Source organism: Lissotriton vulgaris, chromosome 9 (assembly GCF_964263255.1).
Source record: "Lissotriton vulgaris chromosome 9, aLisVul1.2, whole genome shotgun sequence".
Taxonomy (NCBI): Eukaryota; Metazoa; Chordata; class Amphibia; order Caudata; family Salamandridae; genus Lissotriton; species Lissotriton vulgaris.
The window spans coordinates 333,210,036-333,225,456 of NC_141697.1; the positions used below are offsets into that span (position 1 = coordinate 333,210,036).

At 43.1% G+C, this 15,421-nt stretch overlaps 1 protein-coding gene across 4 annotated transcripts in view; it reads left to right on the forward strand.

The window, feature by feature from the left end:
- Window positions 1-332: 332 nt before the first annotated feature.
- Window positions 333-15,421, forward strand: part of TTC7B (tetratricopeptide repeat domain 7B) — a 1,385,350-nt gene continuing 1,370,261 nt past the window's right edge. For 3 of the 4 annotated variants that reach the window (XM_086937667.1, XM_086937668.1, XM_086937669.1), the window contains exon 1: window positions 335-527. In XM_086937667.1, the coding sequence (XP_086793793.1) occupies window positions 407-527 (121 nt within the window). In that variant the 5' untranslated portion in view covers window positions 335-406. Of the gene's footprint in view, window positions 528-15,421 lie in introns of all 4 variants that reach the window. The other variant, XM_086937670.1, reaches the window with a different exon arrangement.

Here is a 15,421-nt window from a genome sequence, read left to right on the forward strand (position 1 = left end):
TATATAAAACATTATGAATTGAAATATTTGCATATAACTTGTTGTGCATTCATATCAAAACCACTCTTTCCACACACGTGTCGTTGGGGAAGTATTTCCAGGCGGGTTTGTTTGATATTTATTTTACACAAAGGCTGCCAGTACTTTTTTTTTAATGCAGTTTATGAAATAAACGAATGCACATAAATAAAACTATTGTCATAAAAACTACTTATGAGTATGAGCCCTGGTAGCAGGGAAATACCTCAGGAAAGTGACCTTAGTTACCGGTGGCGCGGTGGGTGTGTTTGGGGGAATCCCCTCCCGCTTCAGCAGCCGCTTCCTCCCTCCTCCTCCGAGTCCCAACGCGGCCTTCGCTGTTCTGCCGACCTCCTCCCGCTGCTCCCGGGGGTCTCCCCGCTCCACCATGGCCACCAAGAAGGCGGGCTCCCGGCTGGAGATCGAGATCGAGCGATGTCGCTGCGAGTGCCAGTGGGACAAGATTCCCGAGCTGGTCAAGCAGCTCTCAGCCAAGCTGATCGCCAACGGTAGGGGGAAATCCTGTCAGCTGGTTGCTGCCGGCGCGCGCGGCCTACCGAAGCCTCGGACTTTCCTAGCGCGGCAGCCGGGCAGTGGCGCTCTGCGTCTGGGAGGGAAAATGGGCAGAGGCACTTAGAGAGGAACCCCACCAGTCTCACTTTAAACCTAATGTTTTTTAAGCGAACATCACGTATGTTGCTTTGTGGTCTGACAAGGCTAAAATAATAAGAACAAGACCTTCAATTGCTGCTACACTTGTCCCAAAATGTTTCTTCTGAAAGCTTTTAGAAAGACACCAGTTAAACATGTTACTAGTGTAGATTTGGCAAATTGTTAGACATTTTGTGCTTGCTTTATAACGTTTACGCTGGATTTTAAAATGTAAACAAGTCCTGTCAAATGTTATCAGTTGTTTACATTATTATGATTCCTTTATAACTGTGCTGATAAGCAGCTGTTACAAATATTGATGAGCCTTATCAGAAATATAACAATGCACACTTATTATTTGAGATGTGTGAGATTTTACAGAGCATGTCTAAATCACAAATGAAGGAATAGAATGATGTGGTTTATTTTAGCAAAGGTGTTTGATTCAGACTTCTCAAGTAACTAACATTTTTCCAAGCCTCTGATAATCAATCAAATGAATATAATTGCCAGAATTTCTCTTGAAGCTGTTTTTTTACTATCTGTAAATTATATTTAGAAAATCATTTAAAAAATGTGTGCAGTTGTTGAAAAAGAACACTAAAAGCATGCTGATTTGTACATAGGGACGTTTATGGTTTCTAGGATAGTCCAGGCAATGTCAAATTCGAATCGTTTGATAGCTCACTCTATTATTGCACCTGATGCAGAAATCTTTGTGTGAACTGTACTTCGTAGGTCTGAATTCTGAAGGAGCTGACTCTGCCTTTTATTCTTTCAAGGTCTACACAAATCAGTATTGTTGAGTTGCAAAATAGTAATACTTGTTATTGGTACTGCTGCAATGCATCAAGCTGTGGCAGAAAGTGCTGTTTAAAAGGTAATCTTTGCTATTACCAAAAATGAGTTATGACGGCTAGCAAACTAGGAGAGTGCACCTCATCAATTCCTCAATGATAATTTCCAACATAGTGGGCGAGGGTAGGTAGCTTGATCAACGAGCTTAGTTGAGTGGAGACTGCAATTTGTTTAGAAAAATAGCTACGAAAATATGTCATATCCACTTACAGCTCAGCTTTTGTGTGTAATATCCACCAGTTCAAAGAATATTAGTAAAGTTAATGTAGCAAAGGAACTTGTTTGGGCTGTTCCTCAGAATGATTTAAATCTGAAGGTAGTTGAATTATTTTTGCAGATCCGTGCTTTATCACCACCTGTAAATCAGGCAATGTATTTTTAGGACGTCCTTTATTAGGGCCCCAATCAAGTTCAGATGCAAGCAAGTAGTCCTCTTAGGAAATAATGGTCGGCCATCTGTTTATTTACAACTGCCTCCACTACCCATGTTCATTAAACAGGTGAACTATATTACTGTATGTTTTTAAAAAAAATAAAAAGTATTTATGTGACAATCTTGCTGTAAATGGAAAGGCTTTTTTCTAGCACATAAAATGTAAATGTCTGTAAACGAACTGCGCAGATATTTTAGCATAAATCGGAATTAAGAAAGCACAAATAAAATCATTTTTGAAATGCTGAATTGTGGTGGAAACAAATATTTATATACTTTCTAAACAAATCAATACTTTTGGTAATGACATTTCTTGTGTGCTGTATACATTTATCAGTACAACTTTATGTATGAGCAATTGTAATGGCAATTTCAAGTGAAAATGCATTGTCTGTAATGGAAGTGCACTACCATACCACACCATTTATTTATTTATTCACTAGCTTACCCGTCGCGCGTTGCTGCGATCTCAGAAGAAAGGAAATTTAAGGAAACTTGTTATGATAACATTTAATTTACATTGTGTCATTTTTATTGAAACTTATTCATTTTAATATGGAAAACATTTTAAAGTGTTTTAATTCTGTTTATTTATTCGAGTGCTTGTGGATACACAGTATTTTTTGTTTTTCCATCTGGTGCGTACACAAATACATCAGAAGGTTTTCCGAGGCGTGAGCTGGCCACATACAGTTGTCCATGTGAGAAGCACGGATTCTCCAAATCTAGTCCACACACTTGCAGCGATTGTCCTTGTGCTTTGTTGATGGTCATTGCAAAAGCGAGTCACACCGGAAACTGTAAACGTTCAGTATTGGAAAGATTATGAGGGCCCTGGGGCCGATATTTAATTTATTATTTTTTTTTTTGCCAGAAACCTTCGCGGGAGTGTACTCAACAACTTCCCAAAGTTTCATGCCGATCGGATGAATGGTGTAGTAATGCATAAAAGACAAACAGACATACTTTCATTTTTAAATATATAGAAGAAGATTGATAAAGTTTTATATACTCTACATTACAACATTCTACACCACTCTACAACGCCCTTCCATTCTATGATATCCCGCTCCATTCTACGATATCCCGCTCCATTCCTCGACACTCCACGCCATTCTACTCCACTCTACAATACACCACTCCACTCTGTGACACGTCACTACTCTCTACAACATGCCACTCCACAACACTCCCCTCCACTCTAAGATACTGTATGACACACCACTCTACGACACACCACTACACTCTTACGTCACTTGACTCCAAGCCACTCTACGCCAATTTCATTCAAGCCCCTTCATTCTACACCCCTCTGCTCAATATCACTCCACTCTGCCTCACCACTCTACTCCACTCTATCTCACTCTACCTCTCTACATCCATTTCACTTTATGTCCTTCCACTCTGCCAAACAACAGTATACAACACTCTACTCCAGTCCACTCTGTGACACTCTACAACACCTTTCTCCATTCCACTCTACGTCACAACACTCCATTCTACTCCATTCTATGACACTCCAGGCCTAGAGAAATCTACTCGCCCACTCGCTATGGCAAGTCATATTTTATCAGGGCGAGCTATTTTTAGGTGCCACTTGCCTGTTCTGGCAAGCTGATAAAAACAAGTGTTTGTTATCTCAAAGTGAATGAGCAATAAAGATGTCTTTAAGTCTTGTTTTTATCTTATCCCATTTGCTCTTCCATAAGAGACAGAGGTCAAATGTCAGCTTACTTCCTTCAGTTTGCAGTCAGAGAAAAGTAAAAACTACCTTCAGTTCAAAATAAGCAGCAAAGTTAGAGGATTTTGTAAAGTGAACTGTCTGACAATCTGCTCTACAGTGTGACGTGAAAGGATGTAGGATGTTAGTTTTTTTTCCAAACACTCATCATTTAAATAGCGTGGAAATGAACTGTATGAACACTTAAAAATGTATTCTAGTAGTTATAAGCACACTATTTTTGTAATTCTATGTAATGACAGAGCGTTTTTAATAGGATGAAATTAATTCACAACACATAACGTGGTAATGTGCAAATGATAAACATTTTGCTGAAACCCAATTTCCACAGATTGTTTATTGGCTATATGGTTTTATCAGTATAACTGCATGCTAGTGGGAACGTTTCTGGCCATTTCAACTGAAAATATGCTGTTTGTAAATGCCAATGTGCTACCAAATCATGTTTTAGTGATACATTTATTAAAATTGAGTTTTTAAACTTGAACTGAGAAGCATTCCTGCCCCCACCCTGATGAAAATTCTATTAGTGAACTAAGAGGGAAATCTGGGGTCATGTGTACCCCATTCGTGGGCTAGATTCTTATTGTACTTGGATCATAAGTTAAGCCTATTAAATAAAAAAAAGTTTAATGTACAGCAGAAGTGCTGAACTTGCATATTTGAAGACGTTCTGTAAAATAAAATATTTGCTAGGATCATAAAATTTGAGACCAGATTACGGGTCACGTACATTACAGTTAGGTCAAGTAGATTATTCAAGTCACCAGACCTGCATGTCTAGTAAATTTTTTATGATTTTTCGAGGCATGCACTCCATTCTGCTCCACTCTACTCTGGCACACCACTCTGATACTCTACTCTGAGACTCCTCTCTGACACACTCCACTCTGACTCTTCACACTACTCTGTCATTCCAGTTTATGACACTCTGCTCCAATCTATGCCAATCTACTCTACAACAGTCCATGCCACTTTACTCCAATCCATGACACTGTACTCCACTATAAGCACATCCAATCTGACACTCCATTCTATGACACACTACTCTGCTCTACGTTAATCCACTCCACTCTTCGCCACAAAACTCTACTCCACTCTTCGCCACAAAACTCTACTCCAGTATGTGCAACACTCACTCCGCCACTCTACTGTATGATAATCTACTCTGCGCCATTCCACTCTGCCACTCCACTCTATGACGCTCTGCCCCTTACCTCTACGCCACTGTATGCCACTCTATGCCACTCTACTCCACTTCACTCTGTGACCTTCCACTATACACCCTTCCACTGTGCTCCACTCCATTTTACGCCCCGCGACGCCAATCCCCACTACGCTACTCCACACTACACAACTCATTTGAAACCAGTTTATGGGCCAAGAGCATTAAAATTAGGTCGAGTAGATTATTGAAGTCATTTGACCTGCAGGTCTATGAACATTATTACTGCTGCATCTGCATTTTTCTAATTTCTGTATTGCACTTTTAATAAGCCTTTTTGGTTTTCCCTTAATTTCTGATCTTGATTCCCCTTTTGAGCCAGTCCCTTCCTATTGACTGCATTCTGAAATGCTGTTTAGGTCTTGCCTGAGCCAGCGCATGCGCTGTTCTGGCGAGACATTTAGTCAGTGGGCTTTAGAAATCCGACCACAAGCTTTAGCTGGCCTAGAGCATGCGGTTACGCGCACAGTAACGCACATTCCTCGCATCGCTCGATCAGGCGCCATCTGGCTTTCCTCTCGCTTGCTCTCCCAAGCGCGCGCTTCAACACTCCTCCACCTCCCCCACCAGAGAGCGCGTCCCGCTCCTCCTGCTGGCTGCTGCTGCTCCCAGTTCCATCTGTCTTTCCTCTTTTGTTTTTTTTGCTATTAGCGCGAGGCGCGCTCGCGCACCATCGCGCCAGCTTTTGCAACGGCTCTATCCACCCTGTTATTTCTGATCTATTTCTGCTGCTGTGCTGTCTCGCACACAGCGACAAGTCTGCATCATAGCATGAATGTTGATTACACGTGGAGCTGCTGTGTTGGCTTATGTGCACAAGGACAAGACAGCGACATCATGTCATTGTGCCTTCCTACACCAAGGTCCACCTATGCTGGTCCATGTGCACAAAACAAGCCTCTCTTACATCATTGCGTATTGCTCCGTGGTGATGCTGTGCTTGACATTGTGCACATAGATGAGATTCCTGTATCTTAACTTCCTGCAAGCTGGGATCCCATCTGTGCTCGCCAGCACGTACCATGACAGCACTCCAGCATCACAGGCAGCATTAATTACTGCATCCGGGTCAAACTCTGCTAGCATACGAATACAAAGACAAGAATGCATGATAAAAGCATGACTTTTCGCACGATGGTGCTTCTGTGCCAGCCAGTGCGCACATGAACAACTTTACTGCATCATTACACCATTTGTGCTGGCTCTGTGCACCGGAGCAATACTCCAGCATTATGACACCATGACGTCCTGCACCATGTTCCCTCTGTGCTGCATAGTGCACACACAGGTATCAATACGCTTCACACCCTGGTTCTTCTGTGCTGACTTGTGCGCCCCTGGGCTTTTAAGACTCCAGCATTATGACATAATGATGTCCTGACTGAGCGCTTTCTGGGACCCTCACTCAAGCCTGGCCGTGGGACCTGCACTCGCTCTCTGCCCTTTTGAGGGAGCTTCCCTCATGCTCTCCCCTTATTGCAGATGCTGCTCTCACTCCCTGATTGCAGCTGCAGCAGCGCAGTCAGTGACTGCTTCTCTGAGTAGCCGGAGACGCCCCGCCCCCTCACTGGAGCCTGGCTGTGAAAGCAGCACTCGCACCTTGATTCAAAACCCAGCCCTGGCACCTGCACTCATTCCCTGCTCTTGGAGCCTATCTCTGGGAGTCATGCTGAGAGTTAATGGCCCTGGTAAGACTCGTAGAGAGGGACGCCTCCAGACCTCCTGTCCCAGATTTATGAAGTCAGCATATGTTCCTCTGCTTTGCCAATTTCCGCTTCCAGCCCGACATTATTTGTATTTGTTTTGCTGTGTCTGGATGGCTCTTCGTGAATATGCCCCTAGTTCTTCCTATATTTCATTCTTCTCTCCCCGTACCTAACTGCATCTTCACCCCTGTGCTTTGTTTCTTTGTTCTTTCACCTTCACCTTCTTAATTCCCTCGTCCTTTTCTTTTTCCTTCTTTCTCTTGCCCCATTATTTTCTCATTCCTTTTATTCATTCCCTCTTTGCCCCCTTTCTCTGTCCCTCCCTAGGTTCTTTCCCTGTCCGCCCACCTTCCTTCTTTCCCCCTCCCTTCTTTCCCCCTCCCTCTGTCTGATCCACCCTACCTTCCCTCTTCCGTCCATCCTTCCTACCATCCATGTTTCCTTCAGCCTTACCTTTTTTACATCCCTCCCTTTCCTTCTCACGTTCCCTGTCGTTCCTTCCCTCATTCTATTTATCCCTCCATAGTATCCCCCGCCCGCTCCATCCTTTGCCCCAGGATCTCAGACTTTCCATCTTTCTCCTTTCCCTGCTCCCCTGCTTCCCACCTTCCTTTCCTGCCTCTCTTCCATTATTCCATCCTTCACTCTTTCCTTCCTTCTGTCTGTCCTTTCTTCCATCTGTCTTTTCTATATTCTCTCTTCCTTCTTCCCTCACCTGCCTTGCTTCTCACCTCACCTGCAATCCTTCCCTTATTCCTTCTTCTTTTCCTCCTGTCACCCGTACTTTCTTCTGTCCCATCTTTTTTCGTGCGCCTTTCCTTACACCTGCGAGATTTTGTCCTGCCTTCCGGTTTCACAGTTTTGTTTTGTTCGCACCAAGGCCGTCCTTCACCTCAAAGGCCTCGAACCTCAGCGTCTGTTGTACTAGACACAGTATTTTAACTCTGTAGGTAGAGCACTGACGCCAGGTGTGTTTGCTGCCGTTCAGGCTGTAAGCACGGATTGGTTCTTTGTTTGCTCTCTAGGACTCAGCCTTGCTTGTTGTGTGTAGATGTGTACTTGAAGCAATGCTTAATTTGTAAAAATAAACAAGCATTGGCATAGGCAATAGGTCTAGCCTTTGGGACCTTATAAATGTTTCCCCATGCAGCAGTTGATAATGTTGTACCAAGGATATTGTGCTGCATAACTAAATACTTATAAGGTCCCAAAAGCGAGACCTAGTGGCTATGCCAATGCTTGTTTGAATCTTGTCTCTAGGAACACATTATCTCATAGTTCTTGAGTTTAACACCATCCCCAACCTCTACAAGCTTGGGCTTGCCACTATCATGCAGCTTATCTAAATGATAAGGCACCGCCAATAAAAAAATTAAAAAAAGGATCTAAACAAACAAAACATATATCCTTCTACCAAAGCAAATGAACTATCTGATATGGTTGATACATATTGTGGCTTCACACTCAATGTGTTCTGACATGCCTACTAAGGTGCAAAGAAAGATGTGGGCACTACTATGTTGAAAGGTACATGCTGTAATGGCGGAAAATCAAAAAGCCATTCTAAGGGAGGGCTGTGAGTCCTCTGTTGTTGTTTATGAAATATCATCATGTGAAATCAATTAACTAGTATCAAATAGTGTGTTTTTTTACATTTTTCCAAGGAACTGACATGAATAAGGCTGATAGCCGAAACGCATCGTCAGAGTAATATATTCAAGACTACAGTCCATGAGTGCTCTGACTGGTTCCTTGGGGGGCTATTTGGTGAAATATGTGTGTGTGTGTGTATATTCAAAGAAATGAGGCCGACACATGCTCCGAGGCTGAGGTAAAGTTTTATTTGCTTCTTTCAGGCATAGGTCAAATGTTCTGTAAGTATGGGTGAAACGCTTGGCAGAGGTGTTTCAGCCTTTCTGCTTTCCTCAGTGCCCGGATCACCATAAAAGTTGATATATTGCACTCCCAGTAGTTCTTAGAACAGCTTTTAACACTCCCTAACGAGTTTTGACTTCCATCTTTATCAAATGGTGATTGCTTTCAGTTAAATTCAATGCCATGCTTTAATTCCCATGCAAAGCATTCTAGAAAGTGCTGTTCTTATAATAGCACTTATGGGAACTTCGTTTTTCTATATTATTATTTCCTGCTGAGTGCTGACTTTTATGGTCTATATCTGTTTTGTTATTCTTGTTATCCATTCCCCAAATTATTTCCCCCCAGTTTGACGGAATAGCCTCATCCTGAACTGAAGAGAAGGCTGAATCCTTTGGATTCTAAACACTGATGCTGCCCATGTCTGAGTGTGGGAAGAAGGGTCCAGGAGTCAGTAACATTGTAAGAATAACCATGCATTTAAACTGCCGAACTGGAGGAGCATATTTTGTGACTAGGGGGTACTAGGATAGGGCTGGCATGTGCATCAGTGAGTGCATGGTCTGTGGGGATGTATCAACATGTGTGTGAAATTAGAATATATGTGTAGGGGTGACTGAGAGCCTGTTTCGAATGTACTCTTGACATAGGTCATACCTTTCGCCAAATGGGGCATCATTACATGACCAACACAAACATACAATTATTTTTAAACAGGAGAAATGTCCTAATAAGGAACATTTGTCTGCACTTCAGGGAACATTTTTCTGCACTTTAAAGTTCTCCCACTTAAAACATTGGCAGCATTTTTAAGCTATGAAGATGGCAGCAAGTTTATCAGCCACCAGGAGCAAGATGCCTCCTGTGTGTGAATGAGACACTTTGAAATGTGAGAAAATTCAGCTGAAGAGTTAACTTTATGTTTATATCCATTACAACCTGCCCGCTCTCATAGTCAATACACCTATTTCTATGAGCTGGTCTGACCATTATCTGGCAACCATGTAATTACTGGGAATGGGCTCCCTCCAGGGCGCAGCTCGCAAATTGGTTTCAAAGTGCCTTTGGCATAAACTCGATACCGAGCAGTTCCGTACCCTACTCTGGAGCCACACGCTCAGTCTTCCCGACAATCCCTGATGTGGCTGAGAATACTCTATCTGATTGGCTCACACACTCCCCCTATACTCTCATTCCCGCCAGGTGGTCACAGAGTCGCAGTGTCCAGTCAAGTCCGTGGTACAATGACAACCTGGCCTCAGTCTGGGAAATCTGTTAAAGGCTAGAATGGGCGTGGAGGCGGGACTATGATCCAGTTTTGAAAATACAATACCGTGTAGCCATCAAGAACTATCACAGAGCCCTTCAGAAGGAAAGAGCTGCCCATAATGCCAATGAGATCAGAAATAGCAGTGCTGCTAAATGTGTCTTCTCCCTGCTTAAAGACCTTAAATCTCCAGGGCAACCTAAAGCTACCCCTCTTTCATCTAATCAGCAATGTGAGATCCTCGCTGCCTTCTTTATCAAGGCTCTTGAGGGCATCTATAGGACTTTCTCCCTTACTGAGATCAGGACACGCCCCTCCCTGTGGCCTGCAACACTCTCTGTCTTCCCGGCGCTCTCTCAAGAAGGGATGCACAGGATCTGCAATACACTTGAATCAGGATCCCCTGCAAACCCTCTTAAACCGGATCAATTCCAGAAATTCTTACCTCTACATCTTTCTCCCTTCTGCAAACTCATCAATCAATCTTTGTCCTCTGCGGTAGTCCCCATTGCCTGGAAACATGCCAATGTGGTCCCTCTGCTAACAAAACCCTACGCTGGATGCCTCTAAACCAGAGAGCTTTCACCCTCTTTCTCTTCTCCCTTTGGAATCCAAGATCACCGAAGCTTACATCAACGCCACCCTCACAAGCTTCATCGAAGACAACAATCTGCTCGACCCCTCCCAGAATAGCTTATGCCCACGTCACAGCACTGAGACTGCCTTTCTGGCTGTAACAGAACATCTAAGGGACACGTTATATGTCGGTCGCACTTCACCTTTAATCTTACTGGATCTAAGTGCTGCGTTCGCCACAGTGTTCCACCAGATCCTGCTGCAGGGCTTGGAGGATATCAGTGTTTGCGTCCCGCCATGGGTTTATTCACCTCTTTTCTCGTGGAGCGAACCTTTCAAGTATCTGTCCCCCCTTCTGCTCCCAGGTACATGCTGTCCACCAAGGGGTTCTTCAGGGCTTGGCTCTGAGTCCAACCCTTTTTAACATCTACATTAAACCTTTAGCAGCAGTAGCTAGGAACAGAGTACACACAGCTGGTGGTAGCATTAGCTAATGACTCTGTGCAGAATGCACTTAAGTTTAAGGAAGATCTAACCGCCATTGCAGACTGGATGACTGCCAGCTGCCTCCAACTTAATGCCAGTAAATCTGAGATCTTGTTGGTGGGCAAAGACGTTCATCTGTGGAGTGATCATTGGTCGCTATCCACTCTGGGTCTCCCGCCTGCCCCAAAACAGTCAAAAATCTGGGAGTTTGGGTAGACTCCGCTCTCACCTTTCAGGCCCAAACTAAAGCAATATCCAGGGTATGCTTTGGGCTTCTACGAGGGCTCAAACCACTGTTGGGCTTCTTCGATCCTACCATCCGTCAGGTTATCATCCAGGCCACAGTGCTATCCAGACTGGACTATGCTAGCTCCCTATACCTTGGGGCCAACAGAGCTGAGATACTTCTCCTACAAAGGGCGCAAGGGCGCAAAACGCGACGGTCCAGACTTTCCTCGGCCTGCCGAGAACCTGTTCCACTACTGGCTCTATTCGCAGACTGCACTGGCTGCCGGTGGAAAAAAAGTATCCTGTTCAAAACTCTTTGTATTGCCCATAGAATCATTTATCTTCAATCTCCCGTTATTCTGGCTAGCCTCCTTGTGCCCTACATACCCAGCTGCGCTCCATGGACCAGCATCTGGCGGTTGTTCCCCAGGTTAAGAGAGTACAGGCTAGAGGGGGCTCCTTCCACGTTCTCCAAGCTTTGGAACCACCTCCCTGTGAATATTAGAAGCATCCAAAATCATTCATCTTTCAGCAAAGCCATTAAAACGTATCTCTTTCCTGCATAACTGATCTTTTGTGTGTCACCCGGTTTGCCTATGGCATTTAAGCGCTGGGACGCCCTATTGCTGGGGCAGCTATGCGCTCTATAAAATTCATAATATAACATAAAACTCATCCTTCTAATTTTCTCCTGTCAAAGTGTCTTCAAAAACAGCAGTCATATTACTCCCTGTAGACATGGTGCCATATTGATAACTGGAAAATACAGTAATTTTTAGGTCTCGCCTACGCAACGCGCATGCGTAGCATAGGAAAAAGACCTGTAGCAATCAATCGATTTGCCTTTTCAGCCAAAAACGTGCACGCTTTGCATTGCTTTCAATGGAACGCGTGCACGTTTGGCGATTCCCTTGCGGGAGCGAGCTTTGAAACCATCTGGTTCCTACTCGCTCCCGCAAGGGAAACAGGCGGAGACCCCTCCTCTCTCTCCTCGTCTTTTTTTGTTTTTGTTTCAGGCGCGCGCGCTTGTCCTGGACTTGTCAGCGATTGGCACAACACAGAAGTTAGGTCCATACGATCTATGTATTATTGGATGAACGCAGGCACTTAAAACTACGCTCTGGCGTTCAGAGTAGAAACAGCTTCTGGGGCGCAGGCAGGCGCGGAAAGCCACCCGGCTTTAACTAAGCCAGACGTTGTCTTTTCCTGTACCCTACTCAGTCCCGCCCCCTTGAGCACTGGATTCGCACTGTAACAGCAGGGTGACACCTGCATGCAAGTACTTAGGCCGCCTGCTGAGCTTTTCCACAGTCCATCTTTGGACCACTAAGGTAAGTGTTTTCGCAGTGACAGGGCTCTGAGCAGGCTCGTGCCAGTTATCAGTCGGGGGTGATATTGGACTGCCATATTCAGTGTTCGGGATTGAATGCTCTTGATCTGCAGGGTCTCTTAGAGGCTGCCCATGATACTTTATGCACAGTGACATTCCCGTAGGATGAGCCTCGGTGTTCTAAAGGGTGCGTAATGCGTGTCTTTGAGTGTCATCTGGCTTGTGTGTGCTTATTATTCACAGGCGCTGGGTCGCATGTATGGAGCTGAAGGCTTGCACAAAGAGTCCAGCTGTGAGACTAAGAGGGTGCCATATTTGGGTTGTTGCTATGTTATAAGCACAGTCGCGTTCCTCTGTGCTGATGGTTACCTTGTGGGTTCAAGACTCCCCAGGCTCGTCTTGTGAGGCAGTTGTTGAGAGGGACAGTTGTAGATCTCTTTTCTTGAATGTCTTGTCCTCCATTTATAGATATGGAGGAAGGACAGGGACAACAATATATGCTTTGAGTTTGTGTACCAGAGCATGAATAGCACTGCATCTGGGCAAGCTAAACGCTGCTTGGAATAAACTGTATAGATAAACTTGTGTCCCGGCGGGGAAAGTGCAAGCATTGGTGTAGATGAACAACAGCAATTGTTTTGAGCCGGTGAGCAGTTGTTCTAGTACCATCTGTGTGCCTTGAAAGCAAAGTTCCTGTTGGATGTTTTCGTTGTCCATTGTCATGATTTAACTAAGCCATGTAGGTTGTCAAATGCTGGGCTTAGATCCCAGGACATTTACGGTGTTTTCGATCCCCAACATACTAGGCAGTGATTGTATTAAGCAACGGAGAACTTGAAATACCAAGAGAGAAAAGGCCACACCCAACAAACTAATGAAAACATATGTTAAATGAAGAATACAGCAGGAGGTAAGGCCAAGCGCTCAATTACACTTAGAAAATTAAGTAGCACCTATAAGGAATCTCTAATTACAAATAACAGGCTCAAAGGCGGAGCTAAAGTATTCAAAAAGGTAACAAAAGAAATATCACTGGAGCAACAAGGAATAATGCAGTTGGGCAAAAAGGTGTATGTAAAAAATCACCCTCTGATGTCTGGCTTGTTTGTTGGCATAGGCTAGTTTTTGATGATGGTTTGTGTGTGAGTGAGAGAGATGAGGCAGGAATTAATAACCAGCATTGGCATAGCCAATAGGTCTCGCTTTTGGGACCTTTATAAGTATTTAGTTATGCAGCACAATATCCTTGGTGGAACAACATCAACTGTTGCATGGCTAAACACTTATAAGGTCCCAAAGGCGAGACCTATTGGCTATGCCAATGCTTGTTTCAAATGTAGGCAATTTAAAGTGAAGAATCTTTCTTCATAAAACATTAGGACTTTATTGGCTTAATTTAAAGTAGAGAAAAACATTAAGACAGTGTTTCATAGAAATTTTTTTCTTCACTTTAAATTTTCCGATTTAAAAGAAAACCACTATTTCTCAGTTTTAGATATGGCACTGTGTCTACCAGACACTGGGAGCAAGATGCCTGCATTGTGTGTGAATGAGATGATTTGAAAAGGGAGAACATGAAAATGAAGAATTAACTTAATCATGATTTTAAACTTTTCATTTAACATTTCTCTCTTTTTAAAGCATTCATAAATTTAATTCTGTTCTCATGATCCAATACTGAGTTGAGAGCAACTTTTATTTGAGAGTTAAATACCTCAATGCATCAGTTCTGAACCTCTGTAACCAACATGCTTCCTAATTCTGAGTAGATCACTGCTCATTATCAGGCTCTGCTGTCTGCAGCCTGAAAATAATGTAAAATAAAATGGCCTTTCTTTAACTTTAAAAGGAAAACTCAACACTTATTTATTACTCTGAAGGTAACTGCGAGCTAATGGTAGCTCGGTATCGACTTGTTGGAGACACCTGCTCTAGAATGCCCACCGGGGACTCCATGAATATCTGTTAAGGAGTCCTCATGCTTTTACAATGTTTACCCTTCTTTAATTCTAGCAGGACTGTCTTGTTTTATTGATGATATTATCGAATGGACATGCCTTATTAAAAACATCCTGGATTCGTACAATAAAAAAAAAATAAAAAAATCAAGGAAGTTCCTATTTCACCTCAAGTTTAGAAAATGGGTGAAACAGCCTTTCACGAAATAATTGCCACAGTGCTCAGACCGTTTGGTGCCCATTCCCTTGAAGTCGGATCCCTAAAAGTGTCTGCTGTAGAAAGTTCCCCGCAATAGAAGTAGTATTTCTGATTATTAAACAATGTGCACCCACCCTGCTAAATAGCAGGAGCTATCTTCTTCCTTTTAAATGTGATCCTTTCATAATAATTGGGATCTGAAAACCTTAGGAAGTAGCCCATTGCATTGTGCCCCATACAAACATGATGATTAGAAGACACATTACCATCATATGTATTTGCACTAATCTGCTGATGAGTTTGTCATTGCGATCCAAACATAAAATCGGAAGCCAGGGAATACCCATCCTCCTTTAGTGAGAGGTAATTTAACAAACCTTATAGTCAGTCTAGCTCTCTAATAGCCCTGTACGAAACTGCTGACGGATGATGTCTTTTAGGTGAAATGATCATAACAAATATAGAAATTTAGGAAGTATATTCCTTATCACTATAGTACAACTTACAAAGCTGATACTTAACTGATGCCAATTATACAACTTAACCATATATTGCATTAGCAAGGCTTCATAGTTAATGCTATTTTTCCCAAATCACCAATGATTTTGACCCCTAAATAATCCGCTTTTCTGATGATGCAGACATCCTGCATTTCACATTTGATTTAGAATGATCTTTGTTTTAGAGGCATTTAGATTATAACCAGATACTTTACCATATAATTTACCAGATTGTTGAGCTTCATACTCAGTTGTGATCAAACTCTCTCTTCCTATAATAAAGTAGGCTGTATCTGTATAAACAGATACCTAATATTCTCATTCATTAGGATGCACTTGATATAGAACTCTTGAAAAAAAGTGGTAAAAC